The 23,120-nt window shown below is 61.2% G+C and overlaps 1 protein-coding gene across 1 annotated transcript in view; it reads left to right on the forward strand.

Moving 5' to 3' along the window:
• NOTCH1 (notch receptor 1) overlaps positions 1-19,275 on the forward strand; it is a 49,347-nt gene extending 30,072 nt beyond the window's left edge. Inside the window, exons 14-34 of the mRNA XM_046652032.1 lie at positions 370-515; positions 789-902; positions 2,714-2,833; positions 3,198-3,350; positions 4,101-4,329; positions 5,056-5,257; positions 5,910-6,063; positions 6,202-6,386; positions 6,913-7,045; positions 7,310-7,567; positions 7,643-7,755; positions 8,359-8,930; positions 9,433-9,861; positions 10,469-10,617; positions 11,341-11,557; positions 11,928-12,015; positions 12,104-12,269; positions 12,829-13,124; positions 14,356-14,503; positions 14,590-14,687; positions 16,069-19,275. Coding sequence (XP_046507988.1) covers positions 370-515; positions 789-902; positions 2,714-2,833; positions 3,198-3,350; positions 4,101-4,329; positions 5,056-5,257; positions 5,910-6,063; positions 6,202-6,386; positions 6,913-7,045; positions 7,310-7,567; positions 7,643-7,755; positions 8,359-8,930; positions 9,433-9,861; positions 10,469-10,617; positions 11,341-11,557; positions 11,928-12,015; positions 12,104-12,269; positions 12,829-13,124; positions 14,356-14,503; positions 14,590-14,687; positions 16,069-17,634 — 5,536 coding nt within the window. The 3' untranslated portion in view covers positions 17,635-19,275. The remainder of the gene's footprint in view (positions 1-369; positions 516-788; positions 903-2,713; positions 2,834-3,197; positions 3,351-4,100; positions 4,330-5,055; positions 5,258-5,909; positions 6,064-6,201; positions 6,387-6,912; positions 7,046-7,309; positions 7,568-7,642; positions 7,756-8,358; positions 8,931-9,432; positions 9,862-10,468; positions 10,618-11,340; positions 11,558-11,927; positions 12,016-12,103; positions 12,270-12,828; positions 13,125-14,355; positions 14,504-14,589; positions 14,688-16,068) is intronic.
• Positions 19,276-23,120: the final 3,845 nt, after the last annotated feature.

Here is a 23,120-nt window from a genome sequence, read left to right on the forward strand (position 1 = left end):
CTCACCTCCGTTATGTGCCCAGCACTGCTCTGTCCATACGGGGCCGTGGACGTGGACAGTGCCCTCAGGCCCTTGTTTTGCCCACAGAGAATAAGTCCTCTGTTGAAGGCCATAGTGCGTGAGTGGTGGAGGGCCTTCTGACCACTGCCCTGGACAGGACGCTGTCCCAAACCTAGCGTAACCAGACTCTTGTCACTGTCTTGGGCAAAGTGGGTGCTATTGCCACCACTGTAAAGGATTCTGAGAGTCAGAGTGGACCTGTGCCTTCATGCCATCAGACCATAGGCTGGCGGCAGAGCCCAGAGAGTCCACAGCCCAGGCCTGCACATCTCAGGCCACACCTGAGCTGCAGTGTGGTCACCTCTGCAGATACAAGTGTGATTGTGACCCCGGGTGGAGTGGGGCAAACTGTGACATCAACAACAACGAGTGTGAGTCGAACCCGTGTGTCAATGGCGGCACCTGCAAAGACATGACCAGCGGCTACGTGTGCACATGCCGGGAAGGTTTCAGTGGTGAGTGGGGCGGGGACTTCTGCCACACAGCAGGCCCTCCTGGTGGGCAGTGCAGAGCCGGGACCCACGTCCAGCCAGCGCGCAGCCCTCGGCTTCTCCCTCCCGTGAGAGTTGCTTGCTGCCAGTGGGGCAGACCCCCTGGGGTGGGCTCCAGGCCTCACAGCTCGGCGCCACACTCTTCTCCACTCCAGGAGATGAGGAGGGACCTGTGGTGGGGCCCTGCCATGACACCCAGGGTGATGGGCACACTGACCACTGTCCCCCTCTCTCCAGGCCCTAACTGCCAGACCAACATCAACGAGTGCGCGTCCAACCCGTGTCTGAACCAGGGCACATGCATCGATGATGTGGCTGGGTACAAGTGCAACTGCCTGCTGCCCTACACAGGTGGGGCTGGGCCTCTGCAGGCCCCCGACAGCCTTAGGGAGGGGGTGGCTACAGGGAGCAGCGGTGGCTGAGAGGGGCGCGGCGGCCCCCTTGACGCCAGGCTTGTCTGTTGCTCAGCGGGTTCTGCTCTGTGCTTTGAGCCTTAGGCCCGGCTGCGTGTGGGCCTCGCTCTGCCGTTGTCATAGTCCGATGAGCCCGCAACGTAGGCTGCGTGGGAGGAAGTTTTAGTTTGTCTGTCCCAGACATCTTACCTGGGAGGCCTGCCTGGGAGGTGAGGTGGTGGGACCCTTGGCGGCACAGCCGGGAGCTGGGCCCAGGCTAGCGGCCTCCGTGTCTGGCGTCCATGCTGCTGTGGGCCCCTGGGGTCAGGCCGCCCTCCCCAGCCATGGCCAGGCCCGAGGGATTCCTTTGACGGCGGGCCCTCTTTGTGTAGGGGCACAAGGAGCCCTCTGTTCACGCGGAACAGGGGCGGGAGACGTTTTCCGGGGCGTCCTGGCCGCTGCCATTGGCCCAGCCAAGGGGATCACGGGAAACGGTCCCCTCTGTAGAAGAGGTTTGCAAAGTGTCAAAAGATAAAAGTCCACAACCGCCAGGGCCACCGGGCCTCCCGGGGAGCCGGCAGAGGGTGCTGCCGCTGTGGGCGGCTCTGGGCCCTGGAGGTCCTGAGAGGAGCTTGCCGGCCAAGTCGGGCAGGGCTGGGCCGTGTCTGTGGTTCCCGTGACACCGGGCGGCCTGTGGCCCGAGCAGTGTTTTCTTTGACCAGAGCTAGGGCCCTGGGTTTTCTCTCCTGCATTGGTGAGGAAACTCCCCCCAATGGCCGCCCAGGGGCCTCTGCACCCGGGGCGCACCCGAGGCCCTTTTGGACAAGTTGATATCAGAGGCTGGAGAGCCTGGCTGGGAGGAGCCGGCCTGTGCTGACCCGCTTCCCGTCTGCCCGCTTCCTGCTTCCCTTTTCACAATTGTCGGAAACTCTGGCGAATTTCCTGCCTGCCCAGGTCACCGTGGAAACTGATAGAAAGAAAGGCCCTGGAAAATCGCACCAGCAGGCCAGGGAGATAATGGGAGGCAAGGAAGATAACACTTCCTAGCTTCCTCGGGAATCAGCCCCCACGGGCCGTAAACAGGAAAACTGTCCATCAGGCTTTCATGGGGAAAAAGTCACCCAGTGTGCACATGGTTCTAGCCAGACTCCCCCAGACGTCCTGATGCTGCACCCAATGCTCACCAATAAGTAGGACATGCTTGGGGCTGAGGCTGGCACATCCCCCAGCAGAGTGGAGGGCTTGTCCCCTGCTGTCTTGGCCTTTGTTCGATGGCCTCCCGTGACGGGGCAGTTGCTACCTGCGACACAGAGCTGCAGAGAGTCGCACCGAGGCCTCCAGCTCAGTGCAGGGCCCTTTGCCTCTGGGAGATGGACGCGCATGGGGGCTGAGGCTGGGAGCAGGCCCGAGACCCCTGCGGTGTGGTTGAGGGGCTGTCAGTCCTGGCCTGGTCCTGGCTCCCAGGCACTCCAGGCAGGTGAGGCCCAGCTGTGTCCTGCAGCCGAGGGAGGAACCAGGGGCGGTTCAGGAGCTAGGCGTTTGTCTGGTTGGTCTTCATCCCCCGGGTCGGGTCCCCACTCAGCCAGGAGCTCACCCGGGGTCCCAGTACAGTGCCACTGGCACCCCGCCAGGGCCAGCCAGGTATGCTCTGACAGTGGAGTGACCAGCAGGAGGTGGCTGCAGTGGCCTCTGTTGGAGATGCCAGGTGGGGTTGGGGATCAGCCCTTGGCCTGGCTCCCTGGTCTCACAGCCTGTCTCTCGGCCCCTCAGGGGCCACGTGCGAGGTGGTGCTGGCCCCCTGTGCCCCCGGGCCCTGCAGAAATGGTGGCGAGTGCAGGGAGTCTGAGGACTTCGAGAGCTTCTCCTGTGTCTGCCCTGTGGGCTGGCAAGGTGAGACCGCCTGCTCCCTGCATCCCTGGCTTGGGCTGAGTCCCGGGAGAGTGAGAGGCCCAGGGGAGCTCAGGGACCTCCAGGGAAGGAGGTAGTGAGCTCCCCGTCTTTGGGAATGTGCAAGCAGGCTGCAGAGCCACTTGCAAGGGGGCTCAAGAAGCAGGAATTGACCTCACAGGGCCCTTCCCATGCTGGATTTCTAGACCCTGCTTGGCCCAGAATTGGGGGGCATCAGGTGGGGAGCATTTCTTTCCCAGGACATCCCCAGAGGATCGTCACAGGGCTGAGGAGGCCCTGCTTCTGGGGGGACCGGGCAGAGGCCTGGACGGGGGCGCTGCACTGACGGCTCCCTTCCCCTCCCCAGGGCAGACCTGCGAGATCGACATCAACGAGTGCGTGAAGAGCCCATGCCGCCACGGCGCCTCCTGCCAGAACACCAACGGCGGCTACCGCTGCCACTGCCAAGCCGGCTATACAGGCCGCAACTGCGAAACGGACATCGACGACTGCCGGCCAAGTGAGTGGCCTGGTGGCCAGGGCCGGGGTGGGCGACAGGGCCACTGTGTCCACCTCTGAGATGCTCTCAGACCTGTTTCCCCGGCAGGCACCAGATGGGGAGCTGGTGGGAGAAGGGGTGTGGCAGTGCCCGGGCACGGGGTCGGTGCTGGCAGTGCCGGCCGTCACACCCAGAGAGGCCAACCCCTTGGCTCAGTCCCGCTGAGCGTGGCCGGGAGGGAGCCTGGGTCAGATCCTGGAGGAAGTTCTGGGGAGGTGACTGCTGCTTACAGAGCATCACTGCGGGCCTTGTGTGGACTGAGCAAGGTGGTTCCAGAAGGCTCCAGAGCCAGGCTTCAAGCCCATCCCAGCATCTTCCGGCCGGATTCCAGTAGCTCCTCCCACCGCGTGGCACCTGACCCTGTCAAGCCTCGTTCTTACTAGTCCTTGTCATGACTTAGCGTGGAGCAGGCCTCTCGGGCCCCTGCTCTCGGTCACAGAACACTGAGAACCAGAGAGGCCAAATGTCTTCTCTGGTATCACCCAGCGAGCAGGGAAGATTGTGACTCCAACCCTGCTCGGTCTGACTGTTAAGCATGTGCGTTCTCCCACTGCCCCCTGCGGCTTAGGGTCTGGGAGTGTGGGGGAAGGTGGACCCCAAGCACAAGAAAAGGGCCGTGTTGCCGCTGAGGTTGCCGGGAGCCCTCCCAACCCCGGTGTCCTGGCAGTCGGGGCAGGGCCCGCCCCTCAGGCCTCTCTCGTGTCCCCTCAGACCCGTGCCACAACGGCGGCTCCTGCACCGACGGCATCAACGCGGCCTTCTGCGACTGTCTGCCCGGCTTCCAGGGCGCCTTCTGCGAGGAGGACATCAACGAGTGTGCCAGCAGCCCCTGCCGCAACGGCGCCAACTGCACTGACTGTGTGGACAGTTACACCTGCACCTGCCCCCCGGGCTTTGGCGGGATCCACTGCGAGAACAACACGCCCGACTGCACGGAGAGGTGCGCAGGGCCACGGCCCATGGGCCAGGGCACTGCACGGCCATCTAGGCCTCGGGCTGAGGCGTGGGAGGACACAGCCATGGGGCCGTGCGTCCTCTCTGGCAGCCTGGCGCACCAAGCAGCTGTCTGCCTGGTTGGCATTCGATGCTGGTTGAGTTGAGTCAGACGTTGTTCCTTGTGCTGCTGTGTTCCTCCTGAAAGGGCCCTTGTCCCTTGACAGCGTGAGAACCGGGAACACTGGTAGTTTATCCTGAAGAACTAGTTTGCCTCCTTCTATCAGACAACAAGGACTTTGTAATGTGTCTGGTTTCCTTTTTTGCCGTGGCTGCCAGGAAGCTCAGCATTAAATGTCCTTTTCATCTTTGGTTTCTGACATGTCTATTTTCCATAGTCCCTGTGTAGGTTTTGGTTTCTTCTTTGTTTTATCTTAGCCAATATCTACCTATGTGTGTTATAAAGCTCCTGTCAGCGTGAGTTAAAAAGAAGGAAGAAGGATGGCTGTGTGAGTGGTGTGAGAGTCTAAAGCCCCTGGCCCTGTGTTGGGGGCTTCTTGCAGCTCCCATTGGCCTGCCTGAGGTCAGCCAGGCTGCTCCCAGCCTGTTCTGGCCGTCAGGGCCCTTTGGCCACAGTCTGAGTCAAGGGGGAGATGTCTGAGAGGAAGTGCCTACTCGGGCAGGATCCTGGGACCCCACTCACCCTCCTTTCCTGCTGCCCGCCCACCTCCAGCTCCTGCTTCAATGGCGGCACCTGCGTGGATGGCATCAACTCCTTCACCTGCCTGTGTCCACCCGGCTTCACAGGCAGCTACTGCCAGCACGACGTCAACGAGTGCGACTCCCGGCCCTGCCTGCACGGTGGCACCTGCCAGGACAGCTACGGCACCTACAAGTGCACCTGCCCGCAGGGCTACACGGGCCTCAACTGCCAGGTGAGCGAGCGGGCCGCAGGGTCCCGGCAGGAGTGGCCAAGGTGGGACGCCCGCTGCAGTCCTCGTAACAGCCACCCTGCTGGGCCTGCTCACATCGGCCCAGGGTGGCTTCACTCGCCACTGGGGTACAAGTGAGGGGAGAGCCAGGTTCCGAGGGCGGGCGATGGCCGTGGTCACTGCGGTGTCTGGCCCTGGGCTGTGCTGCCGCCTACCCAATCAGAGGGGGCCCCCCGGTCGGGTAGCAGAGGTTTATGGAGCGAGAGCAAGGACTGGGGGACTTGGGGAAGACAGCCCAGCTGATGTTTTTATAGGAAATATGTAAAAGTATTAAAGATTTGTGTTTATTGAAGATTTTCATGTAAAACATCAGTTACAAAAAACTTGAAGAGAGTTGTTTATTTCTTAAGAAAAACCTTCCTTTGAGGAAAGGCAGCCAGCAGTCTGGATCTGCCGAGGGCCCAGAGAGAGACCCCTGTCCCAGTGTTGGGCTGCTCCTGAGGAAGGGAAGCCCATGGGCCTCAGTTTCCACTTCTGTATCATGGGGTCGGGCCCCACCCTGGGCCACAGGGTCTCTGGCGGGTGTGCGTTCCGCGCTGCCGGTGAACGGGCCCCAGGCGGGCAGGCTGAGCGAGGCTGGCGCTCCCGTCCCCAGAGCCTGGTGCGCTGGTGCGACTCCTCACCCTGCAAGAACGGCGGCAAGTGCTGGCAGACCAACGCGCTGTACCGCTGTGAGTGCCACAGCGGCTGGACCGGCCTCTACTGCGACGTGCCCAGCGTCTCCTGCGAGGTGGCCGCGCGGCTGCAAGGTAACTGGCCGTGTCCCAACCCGACCACGCCCGGCAGGCGGCTGCCATCAGAGGTCAGGAGGTGGGCTGTCTGAGGCCCGCGGCGGCCCCGCAGCAGGGGAGCCCAGGCCTCACGCCCCTGCCCCTCGGCCCCTGCAGACGTCAACGTCAGCCGCCTGTGCCGCAACGGAGGGCTCTGCGAGAACGAGGGCAGCACGCACCACTGCCACTGCCAGGCTGGCTACACGGGCAGCTACTGCGAGGACCAGGTGGACGAGTGCTCGCCCAGCCCCTGCCAGAATGGGGCTACCTGCACCGACTACCCTGGTGGCTACTCCTGCGAGGTGGGGACCCAGCCCAGGTGGGAGCGTGTGTGTCTGGTGTGAGTGTCGTCGTGTGTTGGGCTCTGGGCTGGGAGCCAGGGCAGCGGGGAAGGCTAAACCAGACAGACATGTATACCTTTAACTCCCGTTGCGGGGGGCTGGAGTACTTGGGGAAGACTGCCTGGAGGAGGTATCCTGTGGGGGAGGCTGAAAGAAGAGTGCACTGGGAAGTGGGGCAGGGCTTCCCCTCCCCCAGAGTGTGTCTGGGCTCAGCTGAGCTGGTCCTGAGGCCCCCACCTCTGTCCTGGCCTCAATCCCACGGAAAAGGATCTACACCCCACTCTGGGCAGTGACTCTCAGCTTCCCAGGGCCTTCCCAGGGTCAGTGGGGCAGGGGTCTTCCTCCAGGTTGGCGCAGTGTGGGGAACCCAGAACTCCGCTAAGCAAGAGGACAGCTCGTGTGGCCCCGTTTGCTCAGGGGGTGAGGGGCTACACCCCTGCTACCCCCTGAGCCGCAACCCCCTCACTTTGCCCATCTGCCTGCACAGTGCGTGGCCGGCTACCACGGGGTGAACTGCTCCGAGGAGATCAACGAGTGCCTGTCCCACCCGTGCCAGAACGGGGGCACCTGCATCGACCTCACCAACACCTACAAGTGTTCCTGTCCCCGGGGCACGCAGGGTAAGCTGGACTCCTGGGACAGTGGGCGCGTCAGCTGCCCTGCGACCAGCCAGCAGCATCTGGGACCCGGCCAGAACCTCATTTGGCCTCGTGGGGCTGACAGAGGGAGCCAGCCCGGCCCCTGGTGCACGGCAGCATGCAGGGCATGGTCCCGTCACCAGCATCCCATTTCCTGGGCGTGTGTGGGGTCCCGATCCTGCCCTTGGGAGGGGCCAGGCCCGAGTGCGGCCTGCACAGGCCCCTGATGTCACCTGGCTCCTGCAGGCGTGCACTGCGAGATCAACGTGGACGACTGCAACCCCCCCGTGGACCCCGTGTCCCGCGGCCCCAAGTGCTTTAACAACGGCACCTGTGTGGACCAAGTGGGTGGCTACAGCTGCACCTGCCCGCCCGGCTTTGTGGGCGAGCGCTGCGAGGGCGATGTCAACGAGTGTCTGTCCAACCCCTGTGACGCCCGCGGCACCCAGAACTGCGTGCAGCGCGTCAACGACTTCCACTGCGAGTGCCGTGCCGGCCACACCGGTGGGTTCGAGGGCCAGGCGGGGCGAGCAGGCCAGTGGGCACGGGTGAGCCTCTCACACCCGCTCTTGTCCCCAGGGCGCCGTTGTGAGTCGGTCATCAACGGCTGCAAGGGGAAGCCGTGCAAGAATGGGGGCACCTGCGCTGTGGCCTCCAACACAGCCCGTGGCTTCATCTGCAGATGCCCGGCGGTAGGTGCAGCCACGGGCTGGGGCAGGGAGGGCTGGACCCCTACCCCGGCCCTGGGCAGCCCCCGGGGGCCTTGAGCCTGGGCCTGCACACGTGCCGGAAAGCAGAGGCTGGCTCGAGCATCTGGGCTCTGTTTTTCTTGGTCTCCTTGAGATCATATCTTCTGTCAATAAGCTTTATTTTCAGAGCAGTTTTGGGTTTACTGAAAAATTATGCAGAACGTGGAGAATTCCCACGGCCCCCTCCCCCCACAAGCTCACTCTCCACGGTGTCAGCATCTGGCCTTCGTGTGCTACATTGTCCGATTGACAGCCAGCCCTGAAACATGTTGCTGAGACCAGGCCTCAGTGTAGGGCAGGGTCATCCAGCGCTGAGCATTCTTTTTGGGCACAACCGCCGTTAGAGTATCATGCACAGTTTCTCGGGGCCTAGAAATGCCGTGTTCCGCCTATGCATCCACCCTCCCAACCCCAGGGATCCCCGGAGCTTTTCACATGGGGAGAGTGCTTCTCAAAGGGTCGTGCTGCCCAGGGAAGGGCTGTGCCCGTCTCCTAGGTGGGGACACCGGGTCCCGCCCTGACTGCTCCTGCGCCGCCTCCCCACAGGGCTACGAGGGCGCCACATGCGAGAACGACGCGCGGGCCTGTGGCAGCCTGCGCTGCCTGAACGGGGGCACCTGCATCTCGGGCCCGCGCAGCCCCACCTGCCTGTGTCTAGGCCCCTTCACCGGCCCCGAGTGCCAGTTTCCAGCCAGCAGCCCCTGCGTGGGCGGCAACCCCTGCTACAACCAGGGCACCTGTGAGCCCACGCCCGAGAGCCCCTTCTACCGCTGCCTGTGCCCCGCCAAGTTCAACGGGCTCCTGTGCCACATCCTGGACTACAGCTTCGGGGGCGGCGTGGGCCTCGACATCCCCCCGCCACAGATCGAGGAGGCCTGCGAGCTGCCCGCGTGCCGCGAGGAGGCCGGCAACAAGGTGTGCAGCGTGCGCTGCAACAACCACGCTTGCGGCTGGGACGGCGGCGACTGCTCCCTCAACTTCAATGACCCCTGGCAGAACTGCACGCAGTCCCTGCAGTGCTGGAAGTATTTCAGCAACGGCCACTGCGACAGCCAGTGCAACTCGGCCGGCTGCCTCTTCGACGGCTTCGACTGCCAGCGTGCGGAGGGCCAGTGCAAGTAAGGCCGGGGGGCGGCCGCGCCTGCCCTCGGTGCCCGGGGCTCGCAGTGCAGGGGGAGAGCCGTCCCCTCACTGCAGGGACATGGAGCAGGGAGAGAGCTGTCCCCTCACTGCAAGGAGAGAGCCGTCCCCTCGTGGAGCAGGGAGAGAGCCGTCCCCTCATGGAGCAGGGAGAGAGCTGTCCCCTTGCTGTGGAGCAAGGAGAGAGCTGTCCCCTCATGGAGCAGGGAGAGAGCTGTCCCCTCACTGTGGAGCAAGGAGAGAGCTGTCCCCTCATGGAGCAGGGAGAGAGCCGTCCCCTCGTGGAGCAGGGAGAGTGGGCAGAGGAAGGTCTGAGCTCAGATGCAGAGCAGCGTGCAGCCAGGCTCTGGCCCCGGTTCCCCCAGTGGACAGAGTGGGCACGTGCCCCTGGGTGTGGCCTGGGGCGGGCAGCGGCCTGGGGGTGGCGCCAGCCCCTGGAGGCCCGGGCGTGGAGGGAGCCTGAGCGTGCCTGCCCCACAGCCCGCTGTATGACCAGTACTGCAAGGACCACTTCAGCGACGGGCACTGCGACCAGGGCTGCAACAGCGCCGAGTGCGAGTGGGACGGGCTGGACTGTGCGGAGCACGTGCCTGAGCGGCTGGCGGCCGGCACGCTGGTGGTGGTGGTGCTGATGCCGCCCGAGCAGCTGCGCAACAATTCCTTCCACTTCCTGCGGGAGCTCAGCCGCCTGCTGCACACCAATGTGGTCTTCAAGCGCGACGCCAGTGGCCAGCAGATGATCTTCCCCTACTATGGCCGCGAAGAGGAGCTGCGCAAGCACCCCATCCGGCGCTCCGTGGATGGCTGGGCCACACCTGGCGGCCTGCTAGGCCACGTGAAGGCCTCACTGCTTCCGGGCAGCGGGGGTGGGCGCCAGCGCCGGGAGCTGGACCCCATGGACATCCGTGGGTGAGTGAGCCCCTAGCAGCTTTCCTGGGCCAGGCCCTCCCCGACCCCAACCCTCAAGGCTCCTCCCCCAGGTAGGCAGTGCTGTTACCACTTGATGTAAAAGAGACTGAGGTTCCTAGAGGACCTGGCACTTCCCAGGGCTCACCACAGGTGAGGGTCAAAGGCAGCATTCCCGCCCAGGGCTCTTGACCCCACAGCCCATGCCCTGGGGCCTGGGGCCAGCTCCCAGGAGAGGGTGAGGTTCCTGAGGCCTCTGTCCTTCTGAGATGAGCGATAGGAGTGCTCACGGCACCCAGGAGAACCAGAGGGCAGCGGAGCCAGGGTGGGAGAGCACTTTGAGGGGTGTCCGTGCGAGTAGCTGCTGCGTCCCCGGCTGATTTCTGTGCTTGACTTGGGCTGGCGGGGGCACTGTCCACCTGCAGGGTGGCTCCTGTCCAGACCCGGCTCCCTGCTACCCTGGGCTGCCCCTTGGGTTCTGGGGTTGCTCTCTCCCCACCTGTCGCGGTGACACCACCAGGAGCCAGAGCTGGTCACTGGAGGCAGCTGGCTGGGTGGGCGCAGGGAGGAAGCCTGTGGTCCGAGCCCCCTGACCCGGCACATCCCCCAGGTCCATCGTCTACCTGGAGATCGACAACCGGCAATGTGTCCAGTCGTCCTCACAGTGCTTCCAGAGCACCACCGACGTGGCCGCCTTCCTGGGCGCACTCGCCTCGCTGGGCAGCCTCAACATCCCCTACAAGATCGAGGCTGTGCAGAGTGAGTGGCTGTCCTGCGCCCCAGCCGTCCCCGAGGGCACAGCTCACTTGTGTGTGGGGAGAGGCCACTGGCGGAGGTTCGGTCTCCCAGTGCCCCAAACGTTCTGGCTCTTTGTGCCTTTGCCCTCCCCCCCCCCCCCCCGGGTGTGTGGCATGCAGAGTCCGGGAAGTGCCTTTCTGGAATTTTCTGCCTGGCACATCCTCCCCACCTGTAGTGACAGCTGTGGGTGTGGCTGGCCCATGGGACCAGCATAACGTGCCAGAAAGTGGGAGCCTTTGTCGCGCCCCACTCCTCCCTGATTTTCCTTTGTTGGGTATTATTTCAAAGTCATTACAGCTTTTTTAAAAAAGCAGAGAAGGAGAGAGTGAAGAATTGATCGGTGTCATGTGAAGTGTTGAAGTTTGTATCTGGAAAATCCCCGTAAATCCTTTGTCTTAACAGCTCAGTGCAAGCGCAGCGATTCGAAGTTGCTAATCCCCCTCCGTAAAGGAGAAGAAAGTAGGAGCGTCTCCAGATAGTCGGCTGGTGCAGGAGAGAATTTAGCGATAGTTTGCAATTCTGATTAATCGCGTAGAAAATGACCTTATTTTGGGGGGCGGGATGGAGGAGAGTGGGTGAGGAGGCGCCCGGCCGCCGAGCCAGTCCACTGCCCCCCGGCTGCCGGCCTGCCGCCTAGCCACCACCTGATGGCCGGGCGCCGGCCCGCGGCCCCTGTGCCCGCAGGTGAGAGCGTGGAGCCGCCCCCGCCCCCACCGCTGCACTTCATGTACGTGGCCGTGGCCGCCTTCGTGCTGCTCTTCTTCGTGGGCTGTGGGGTGCTGCTGTCCCGCAAGCGACGGCGGCAGCATGGGCAGCTCTGGTTCCCCGAGGGCTTCAAGGTGTCAGAGGCCAGCAAGAAGAAGCGACGGGAGCCCCTGGGCGAGGACTCCGTGGGCCTCAAGTTAGTGGACGCTGCCGTGGCCCCTGGGGATGCGGGGGTCCTGCCCCTCCTGACCCTGGTCCACCCCGCATGCTGAGTGTGGTCCTGGGGGCTTGGGGTGTGGGGTCTGGCCCTCCAGGCCACAGCCCACCCCGCTGCCGAGTGTGGTCCTGGGGGCTTGGGGTGTGGGGTCTGCTCCTCCCGACCATAGCGCACCCCACATGCTGAGTGTGGTCCTGGGGGCTGGGGGTGCGGGGCCTTCCCCTCCCGACCACGGCTCGCCCCGCATGCCGAGTGTGGTCTGAGGCATTGGACTGCCGCTTAAGCCACGGCCTGGGGGGTTTCCTGGTGAGCCCCGCTCAGTCTCGCTTCCCCGACTTCTTACCCTCAGGCCCCTGAAGAATGCCTCGGACGGTGCCCTCATGGATGACAACCAGAACGAGTGGGGCGACGAGGACCTGGAGACCAAGAAGTACCGGGTGAGTCGGGCAGGCTCCAGGGCGTCCCCAGTGTGCCCTGTCCCCACCCCGGGCTCGACGTGACTCTCTACTCAACCTTCTTCGTTAGTTTGAGGAGTCGGTGGTCCTTCCCGACCTGGATGACCAGACAGACCACCGGCAGTGGACTCAGCAGCACCTGGACGCCGCCGACCTACGTGTGTCCGCCATGGCCCCCACGCCACCCCAGGGCGAGGCTGACGCTGACTGCATGGACGTCAACGTCCGTGGGCCAGGTGGGTTCTCAGCTGGCCACCTGTACCGCCCCCAAGGGGCCGTCTGGGTCACTGTCATCCAGCAGCCGGCACTTCCCTGACCCCATAGCCAGCCTGTTTCCCTCCCCTGAGCCCCCAGGGCCGCTGTTCTGAAAACCTAGTGTGGGGAACAAGGTGCACAAGTCCCGGGAATCTCTCTGCCTTTTAGCTGGCCCCCCATCGGGCTCTCTGAGCTCACTCTGCCCCATACATTAATTTTTTCTAACTGTGCCCTTGGAGGCTTGCGACGTATTGATTTCCTAACTGCAGTTTCTTACGTCACATTCACTTGGCGTGGGTTGACGGTGAAGATCTCAGACAGGTTGGGAACGCAGCCACAGGGCTCTCCAGTGCCTACTGGCCACTTGGCAGCAGGACTTGGCTCTGTCCCTTGGGAAGCCCAGGTCGATGTCAGCCCTCTGTGCGCCGCGTCCACATGGCTGCCCGCAAACTCAGGACCGTCATCAGGCTCCCCAGGAGCCACTGCTGGAGGCCAGCCTTCCTGACTGAGTCCCCACCCCTGTCCCTGCCCTCACTACAGATGGCTTCACACCCCTCATGATCGCCTCCTGCAGCGGAGGGGGCCTGGAGACCGGCAACAGCGAAGAGGAGGAGGACGCGCCAGCCGTCATCTCGGACTTCATCTACCAGGGCGCCAGCCTGCACAACCAAACTGACCGCACCGGTGAGACCGCCCTGCACCTGGCCGCCCGCTACTCACGCTCCGATGCGGCCAAGCGCCTGCTGGAGGCCAGCGCCGATGCCAACATCCAGGACAACATGGGGCGCACCCCGCTGCATGCAGCCGTGTCTGCCGACGCACAGGGCGTCTTCCAGGTGGGCAGCTGCTGCTGTGCATGTGCCTTCCTGCTGGCCTGACCTGCCTGCCCTCCTCCTGGTCTGGGCAGGTGGCTGGGTCGTGTGGGTCCTGGAGCACTGATCCCAAGCACAGCCTAACAGGGACAGCTGGTGTCTTCATCCTCAGTCTTTGAAGTCTGAACGGGATGCAAGGGTATCAGACTCCAACCGTCGCCCTTGCAGGGGAGCCAGGCTGGAGGCAGTCACCCAGGAGGCCAGGGTGACCTGCAGGGGTGGGCAGGGCCTCCTCACTCTCTACCTAAGACAGGCTCCTGGTCCCATCGCGACCGCCCCTCGCAGCCTCGCTCCTCCCTCCCAGCCTTGGCCGGAGGCATAGCCTGTGGCGGTGAGAAGAAAGGTTTAGAGCCGCTGGCAGTCTGTAACCCTGGGGCTTTGGCCCTGTGGGGGGCCCAGGGCAAAGGTGGATTCAGGGATTTGATGCCTGGGTCTCCTGGGAGTGTCCATGGCAGAGGTTCCTTTTGCCAGCCGCTTCCCTGCCGCGAGTCCCCGGGCTCGGGGCAGCCCTGCCCTGCATGGACGGGCAGGTAAGATGGGACACAAATCAGAGGAGTCATCCCCAAGCTTTTAGCTTAATATTTTTAACGTGACATCCTTGTACAGAAATAAGTTGAGGTTAGCTGAAAGAAAACAGCCTGAACGAGCCCCCGGAGGCCGGCCTGGCTGCGTTTGCTGTGGCGGCTTTCTGGCACGTAGAAACGTGAATTCCCACGGCGCTGTGCGGGCATGAGGCCAGTCTTGCACACTGCTTGGCGCCCGGCTTTTTTTCACCCACCAGCAACAGTGGCCGTCCTTCTCGCCTGTGACCCCAGGCGCAGCAGCATCCGAAGGGCGGCCTGCACTTCTCCCGCGTGCCTGGATGGACGCGGTGTGGCTCAGCAGTTCCGAATGGGGTTCCAGCCTCAGGAGCCAGAGTTCAGGCGCTGGCTCTGCCCCCTGTGGCTGGGCAGGGACTTGACCCCTCTTTGTCCTGGGGTGGCCGTGGCAGCCAGGCCCACCTGAGAGTAAGGATTAGATGAAGCCACACATGGTCACCAAGGGGGCTGGTCTGTGGGGGCAGTGCTGCCTGCGCTCTGCTCCGTGGCTGTCCAGTCTTGCTGGGGCCATTCAGACCCCCGGAGGGGCTTCGACCATGTCAGGCATCGGTTCCGGGCTCACGTTTTCCGAGCCTGAAGCCTTCCCTGTCACCCAGATCCTGATCCGGAACCGAGCCACAGACCTGGACGCCCGCATGCATGACGGCACAACGCCGCTGATCCTGGCCGCCCGCCTGGCCGTGGAGGGCATGCTCGAAGACCTCATCAACTCGCATGCCGACGTCAACGCCGTGGATGACCTGGGTAAGCCGGGCTGCCACCCAGCCCTTGGAGGATGGGCCCTTTGCCACCTGATCTGCCCCAACCTTGGCTCTGCTTCCCCGACACAGGCAAGTCCGCCCTGCACTGGGCCGCTGCCGTGAACAACGTGGAGGCTGCCATCGTGCTGCTGAAGAACGGGGCCAACAAGGACATGCAGAACAACAAGGTGGGCCAGGGGCCGGCGTGGGACTGGGGCGGGGCTGGTGAGTGACTTCAGCCAGTGCTGCTCCTTTCTGGCTGTGGGATCCCCAAGCCAGTGGTTTAACCCCCTGGGCCTCGCTTCCTAACTTATGAGGTCCTGGTGAGAACTCCCAGGCACGTCAGCACAGACCCCTTTGCTCGGTGCCTGTGCGCCATAGCTCTTTCCTGCCTTCGACCAGCGTTCCGTGCTCCCCTCTCGAGCGCAGGGCTGCCGCCACAGCAGGGCGTGCATCCCAGCACAGCGAGTGGTGAGGCTGCCCCTGTCCTATCCGTGTCACTGTGACCTGGATCTCCCCTTCTGTCCTTGGCTGTCACCAGGAAGGGTGCAGAGTGACGCTGGTGGGTTGGGGGGCTGGGTGCACTGTGAGGCCTACAGGTGTAAACATGAGCGGCTGCCTTCCTGCACGTGGACCCGCCCTCGCCTCGCTCCCCATTGCCACGGCCTGTCCCCTGAGGCTGAGGAAGCTCTTTCTTTCCTCCCCAACCCCAATCTGACCCCACGGCTCCTGAGCCTGTCCCTGGGTTCCCCTGGGGACTTGGCACTGAAGTGCAGGTGCCCCACCTGTCCCGCCCCACACTTCATGAGCTCTGGTTGCATTTCAACCCGGGGTCTTCCTCCCTCCTGGGTGAGGGGGCCCAGCAGGTATTGAGCTCCAGGGGGTGCGGCTGGACCCAGGCTCCTGAGTCCCTGGTGGGGCCCCCACGTGACCCCGCCTTGGTTGGGCAGACTGTGCTTCAGAGACACAGGGATTGGCCGAAGGGCATCGGGGCCATGACCAGTGCCTTATGTGTACCAGGCAGGTACCATGAGGCCTCAGCCCCAACACAGCGGCCTCGCAGGGACATGTGGCATGTCTACTGTACAGACGAGAGGACTCAGGCCCAGGGAAGGAGCTAAGATGTCAGGGTCACTCCGGGGCCATCCAGATGGGGGCTTCCTGCCATAGTGCCCACAGGTGCTCTCGAGGGGTCCCAAAGCCCCTGAAATTGCTGCAGCATTTGTGTCTTGCAGTTTTGGAGGGAGAGAAGAGAGGCCACAGTTTGTTAGATTTCCACTGGGGGTCTGTGACCCCGCAGAAGTAAAGCCCTACTGAGTTAGGATATAGGGTCCCACAGACCACCTCTGCTTGGAGCTCAGAAGTATTTAAGAAGGTGTATTTAACGCTCTATTTTTAAAAAAAAAAAAAAAAAGAAAAAGATTTAGGCCAGGTAAGGGTAGGATGCTGGGAGAGGTCAACATGGGCTTCCTCCCCAGAGGTGGGGTGTGGGGGTCGAGCCGTTGGTCCCTCTAGTGACAGGACATTGGTGAGGGTGACGCCCTCATCTCCCCATGCCCCTTCCCCCAGGAGGAGACACCCTTGTTCCTGGCCGCCCGGGAGGGCAGCTACGAGACCGCCAAGGTGCTGCTGGACCACTTCGCCAACCGGGACATCACCGACCACATGGACCGCCTGCCTCGCGACATCGCGCAGGAGCGCATGCACCACGACATCGTGCGGCTGCTGGATGAGTACAGCCTGGTGCGCAGCCCCCAGCTGCACGGCGCCACGCTGGGTGGCACGCCCACCCTGTCACCCCCACTCTGCTCACCCAATGGCTACCTGGGCAACCTCAAGCCGACCGTGCAGGGCAAGAAGGCTCGCAAGCCCAGCACTAAGGGCCTGGCCTGCGGCGGCAAGGAGGCCAAGGACCTCAAAGCGCGGAGGAAGAAGTCCCAGGACGGCAAGGGCTGCCTGCTGGACAGCTCGAGCGTGCTGTCGCCCGTGGACTCCCTCGAGTCGCCCCACGGCTACCTGTCGGATGTGGCCTCCCCGCCCCTTCTTCCCTCCCCTTTCCAGCAGTCTCCCTCTGTGCCCCTCAACCACCTGCCCGGCATGCCCGACACCCACCTGGGCGTCAGCCACCTGAGTGTGGCAGCCAAGCCCGAGATGGCCGCGCTGGGCGGGGGTGGCCGGCTGGCCTTCGAAGCAGGGCCACCGCGCCTCTCACACCTGCCCGTGGCCTCCAGTACCAGCACAGTCCTGGGTCCCGGCGGCGGCAGTGGGGTTATGAATTTCACCGTGGGTGGGGCCACAGGCTTGAACAGCCAGTGTGAGTGGCTGTCCCGGCTGCAGAACGGCCTGGTGCCAAACCAGTACAACCCACTGCGAGGGAGCGTGGCGCCGAGCACCCTGAGCACGCAGGCTCCCGCCCTGCAGCACGGCATGATGGGCCCACTGCACGGTGGCCTCTCCGCCAGCGCCCTGTCCCAGATGATGAGCTACCAGGCCCTGCCCAACACACGGCTGGCCACCCAGCCTCACCTGGTGCAGACCCAGCAGCTGCAGCAGCAACAGCAGCAGCAGCAAGTGCAGCAGCAACAGCAGCAAAACTTACAGATGCAGCAACAGCAAAACTTACAGATGCAACAGCAGAGCATGCAGCCGCAGCAAAACCTGCAGCCACCAAACATCCAGCCGCAGCAAAATCTGCAGCCGCAGCCGCCCCCGCCACACCTCGGCGTGAGCTCAGCTGCCAATGGCCACATGGGCCGGAGCTTCCTGGGGGGAGAGCCGAGCCAGGCAGACGTGCAGCCGCTGGGCCCCAGCAGCCTGGCAGTGCACACCATCCTGCCGCAGGACAGCCAGGTCCTGCCCACGTCGCTGCCGTCCTCGCTGGCCCCGCCCATGACCACCGCCCAGTTCCTGACGCCGCCCTCGCAGCACAGCTACTCTTCCTCGCCCGTGGACAACACCCCCAGCCACCAGTTGCAGGTGCCTGAGCACCCCTTCCTCACCCCGTCCCCCGAGTCCCCCGACCAGTGGTCCAGCTCATCACCCCATTCCAACATCTCCGATTGGTCCGAGGGCATCTCCAGCCCGCCCACCAGCATGCAGTCCCAGATAGCCCACATTCCGGAGGCCTTCAAGTAAACAGCCGGCGCCCCGGCGGGACCCTGAGCTTCCTTTCCCAAGGCCCGCTGGGGTGTTTGCGTGCGCTCCACAGACGCCGGGACCCACCAAAGGAGGTGTTTTTTTTTTTAAGAAACGTGTTTTTATACAAAATAAGAGAACACAGATTTTAATTTTTTTTTTAGTATTTATTTATGTACTTTTATTTTACATGGAAACACTGTCTTTTTATTTATATGTACTGTTTTCTATGGCACCAGGTAGAAAGTTTTATCTGTTCCAAGAAAATAAAGTAGTTCTCAGATTTTCCTTACATATTTGTAAAATATAAACAAAGATTCATGATTTATAAATGCCACTTATTTATTGATTTTTTTAAAATTCAAAATCCGAAAAGAAATGAGGTCAGAGAAAGGAGGTTTGAGCTAGCATTGTCCGAAAAGCTCCCGGGCTCTGGGGCCGGCTGTGATTTCCCCAGGCGCCCCCCACGCCCGCCCCGGACCCCCTCCTCCCAGCCTCCCCAGCCCCTGTGAGAAGAAACATCTAGAGACAGGAGAAGCCTTCACACCTTTGACACATGGGCTAATTTGCATCTAAAATAAGAAAGTAAGCTATAAAACGATGTGGTTTATATGTTGTGGTGTTCTTTTAATGATCTTTTCGAAAGGTGTTCTCGGCGCGTCACAAGAGTCCGCTTTATGGTACAATCGTGAATCTTTGTCGCAGGCCCAGTATTAAGTAGTTGCTCTTTGCTCTTAGTGGTCTCTTTCCTTCCGGAAGCTCCTCTGCCCCCGCACCCCCCTGATGTTTAAGCCTCGTGTGGGATATGTCAGCAGTGTAGGGCCCACCTTGGACGCCATGTGGAGAGACCCTGCCCTTTCTGGGGAAGGACACTGCCTAGGCCGCCCCGTTGGAGGCCCCAGCATCTCAGCTTGAACAGCATCTCTGGATTCAGCAGAAGACGGACTGGCACAGCGGGGGCCTGGGCTCGGCTCAAGGACCCCACTGCTGAAGGGCCCTGTTTCCATAGGAGACTTGCCAGGGCAACCTCCATCGAGGCTTTGGGAAAACATGGCCGTGTCCGAGCTCGGTGCACAGAGGCCGCTCGTCCAGGGCCTGGCACGGCTTGGTGGGGTAGCGCGTGTGGGGTGACAGGCCTGCTCGTAGGTTTGGGGGGGCGTGCACCCAGGGGAGGAGCAGGTTCTGGCGGTATCAAGTACAAGCCTGTGGCACAGTCTGTAAATACATTTTTAAAGGTGGATTTTGTTTAAAAAATCTGAATGAACAAGTCTGTCGGGTCCTCCTGCTGAGGGATGTCAGAACGTGGCTCCGCCCACAAGCGAGGCCTGTAGCTGCTGGAACCCACCCTGAGGAGTGGACCTGGGGAGGGTCCTGCCTCCACCCGCAGCCTCGGCAGCTTCTCGGCCCTGGTGGGGGCGACACTATGCCACCCCTAGTGAGCATGACCGGACACGTCCTAACATGTTGATTCTTAATGTGTTTTATAAAATAGAGTGTAGTTTACAGAAAAAGAAAACTTTTTTAAAAAAGTTATCTACAAGCAAAACTGTAGGTAATGAAAATGATGTATTTTTTTTCATCTTTTTTTGTTAACTGATTTGCAATAAAAGTGATGCTGTTGGTCATCCAGATTTTGTTAAACTCGGCCACGGTGTTTGCTCACTTTCTGGGAGGGAGGGAAGGCCCTTCTGCTCTGAGGTAACCAGGAGTCCTTCTGCCCTTTCTGGCGGAGAGCGATGGAGAGAGACCAGCCAGCCCTGGCCCACGGGTGCTGGGGCCACACTGTCTCTTCAGAAGTTCTGCCGGTGTCTCTGCGTCTGCCTGGGCCGGGCCCCGTGCAGGGACGGGGACACGGCAGTGAGCAGGGCTTGTGCAGCCCCATTGCAGGGGACTCGCATGTCTGGGGTGACGTAGCTATGGGGACACCAGGCGCTAGACTCTCCCACCTGTCTGGGCCACAGAAGGGTGAGGCATGGCTTACGCAGCCCAGGGAGCCCGCAGCAGGCAGGAGGGCCGCGAGGAGTGGCCTGGAGGCCACAGAGGAATCCAAACCCTAGCGGAGGGTGAAGGGAGCCACGGAAGCATCTCAGCAGAAGCACTGTGGGGTGACACAGCGAGTGGGGAAGGTTCCGTGCACCCAACGGGGCCCTGGCTGAGCAGCACTGTTAACTCGGGAATCCTGAGCAGGGCCCTCAGACCCGGCTCCCTGCCAGGGACCCAGATGGGCCTCCCCTTCTCTCTCCCGCCTCTGCCTGTGCCTCTGCCTGGCCCCACCCCCAGGCCAGTGGATTCAAACCAGATGAAAGGGAGAGTCTGAAACCCCTTCTACTGCCCCTGGCCCGGCCTATCCAAGCACAGGTGTGAACACAAGGTTTCCTCACTGTGTTTGGATGCTTCGTTCCTGCCTGGTGTGGTGCTGGGCACCAGGACACGTGGACAGGACAAGAGTTTCCAGGAAATGGAAAAGGGCAAGTGGCCCAACTTTCACCTTCAGAGGGAGTGGACTCAGCCTGAATTCTGCCCAAAGAATTCCCAGCACCCTGAAATTCCACTCCTAGGTGTACGCCCAAAAGAAGTGAAAACTGTCACGAACAAGTCCATGTAAACACATGTTCACAGCAGCGCCGTCCACAGCAGCCAAGCGGTGGGAGCACCCCCAATGCCCGTCAGCTGATGGATGGATGGATGAACAGCCTGTGGTGGACCCGCGCTCAGATGATTACTTTTATGTGTCAATTTGGCTGAGCCATGTGGCCAAACCTGCGGGTGTTTCTGGATAAGGTTAACATTTGAATGAGTGGCCTGAGGGAGGCAGATTCTCTCTCCCCGATGTCGCTGGGCCTCATCCAAACAGTCGAAGGCCTGAACAGGACAGAAAGGCTGAGAAGAAGGGACGTCCTCCTGCCTGACTCCTTGGGCTGGAACATCAGTTTTTTCCTGCCTTTGGGCTTCTTCTGAAACGTCAGCTCTTCCTGGGTCTCAAGCCTGCTGACTTTCAGACGAAAGCTTGCAGCATCGGCTCTCCTGCGTCTCAGCCGTTCAGACTCAGACTGGAGCTGGACCATCAGCCCTCCTGGGTCTGCAGCTTGCTCACCACAAGGGACTTGGGGCTTCTCAGCCTCCGTAATCATGTCAGCCAATTCCTTACAGTAAGTCTCTTTATATCTATATCTGTATCTATATCTGTATCTGTATCTCTATATATCTCCTATTGGTTCTGTTTCTCTGGAGAACCCAGCCTAGTACACATATAATGGACTATTATCAGCCATAGAAAAAGAAGGAAGCCCTGATACGCACTAGAGCACAGACGAACCTTGAAAACATCATGCTGAGTGGCCGGCCGGTGACCCAGTGGTTGAGTTCGCGCGCTCCGCTTCAGCGGCTCGAGGTTTTGCCGGTTTGCATCCTGGGCACGGACATGGCACGACTCATCAGGCCATGCTGAGGCGGCGTCCCACATAGCAGAACCAGAGCACAACCAGAGACACTCACAACTAGGACATACAACTATGTACTGGGGGCTTTGGGGAGAAGAAAAAGAAAAAGACTGGCAACAGATGTTAGCTCAGGGCCAATCTTTAAAAAAGAAAGAAAGAAAGAAAGAAAACATCAGGCTGAGTGAAAGAAGGCAGACACAAAAGGCCACATAATGCATGACGGCATTCGTATGAAACATCCAGAATAGGTAAAATATCCAAATAGGTAAAAATAGAGACAGAAAGCAGATTCGTGGTTCCCTGGGCTGGGGTGGGGCAATGGGAAGGGACTGCTTACTGGGCCCGGGGTTATACTTTGGAATGAGGAAATGTTTCAGAACTCAATAGAGGTGGTGGTTGCACAGCGTTTTGAATGTATTAAATGCCACTGAATTGTTCGCTTCAAAATGGTTAATTTTATGTCCTGTGAATTTTACCTCAATAAATTATTTTTTAAAAAGAAAGTACTGCTAGCAGTGTTTGAACTTCCAAGAAGGTCATTTGGGTTGTGGGATTCCTGCAGACACAGCAGGATGGGCGTCGGGGGACCCATGGGGCTTAAGGAGAACCTCTCTGCTTCCCAAAGCCTTTGGAGCCCCCGGCAGCCAGGAGGAAGCCAGCAGAGGAGAATCACGCCGTCTCTGAGCCTCAGCCTTCTCGAGTTTGGACTGGGCATGCAGGGAACCCGGTCCTGCACATGTCCTGGCAGGTGGGGACCTGGGGGAAGGCCAGCCCAGTGCCACAGAGGGCTGGCCAGTGCCACACGGTGTGGGGAGCCCCTGGGCAGACAGGCTCTGCCCTCCCTCCCAGTCCCTTCCTCAGGTGCTCAATCCTGGCATGGCCCCCGGGCTCTGAAGCACTGGCAGAGATTCCCTGGGCCCCAGAGGCGCCTGCCACAGGCTGAAAAGACACCTGAGACCCTCCCATTCTTCCCACTGGGGCCCAAACCTGCTCCCGCCACCCCAGCTCCGGAGCCACGACTGCTGACCAGCCTCTCCCTCTAACTCCTGGACGCACAAGCTGTCGGCCTGTTCCGCCAGCCGCCACCTTCAGAAGGACCCCCCCACCCGGCCACCAGTGACCTCCCAGGGAGGACACAGGCTCTGCCCAGGGCTAAGCTCAGCCAAGACACCCCTGACTTGGGGGTCTGTTATGGGCTGAGTATGTCCCCCTCCGCCCCCAATTCTTATGTTGAAACCCTAGCTCCCAGGACCTCAGAACGTGGCTGTAATTGGAGACGGGGTCTTTAAAAAGGTGACTAAGGTAAAATGAGGTCGTTTGGGGCCCTGATCCCATCCAACTGGTGAGCTTATGAGAAGAGGAGACGAGGACACAGACACGCACAGGACGATCGTGTGACGACACAGGGAGAAGGCGGCGTCTGCAAGCCCAGGAGAGAGGCCTCAGGAGGAAGGAGCCCTGGGATGCCTGGATCTCCAGCCTCCAGGAGGTGAGCACACTAATCTCTGTTAAGCCGCCTGTCTGTGGTACCTCGTTAAGGCAGCCCCGGTAGACTAACGCAAGGTCCCAGGTCGTCCCTCTCGGGTGCCAAATGCATGTTCCAGGGGCCACATCCCCAGCAGCACCAGCCGGCTGACCCAGGCATCTGCCCTGGTTTCCTCTCCCTCCTCCGGGTGTCGCACCCCAGGGGGCTGATGGTTTGCAAACACACGCAGCCTGGACCAGAGCTGCCCGCCCACCCTGCTCAGGCGTGCTTCCTTCACGCCACTCAGGGCGGGGGTGGAGCGGCTTTTCTCGATTCCTCGAGGAGGATTTAGAGCTGCGTCTTCCAACAGAAATATAAGGCAATTTTGAATATTTCAGTAGTCATATTACAAAAGTAAAAAGAAACAGGCGATGTTTATTTTAATAATGCACCTTAGTTGATCCAATGTGTCCAAAATGTGACCATCTGCACATGTAATTGACATACACAGTTAACGAGACGTGTTACATTCCTCTTTTGTATGATGTCTTTGAAACCCAGCGCGTGTTTCAGGCTTACAG

The sequence above is a fragment of the Equus quagga genome, chromosome 1, assembly GCF_021613505.1.
Source record: "Equus quagga isolate Etosha38 chromosome 1, UCLA_HA_Equagga_1.0, whole genome shotgun sequence".
In the NCBI taxonomy this organism is placed as follows: Eukaryota; Metazoa; Chordata; class Mammalia; order Perissodactyla; family Equidae; genus Equus; species Equus quagga.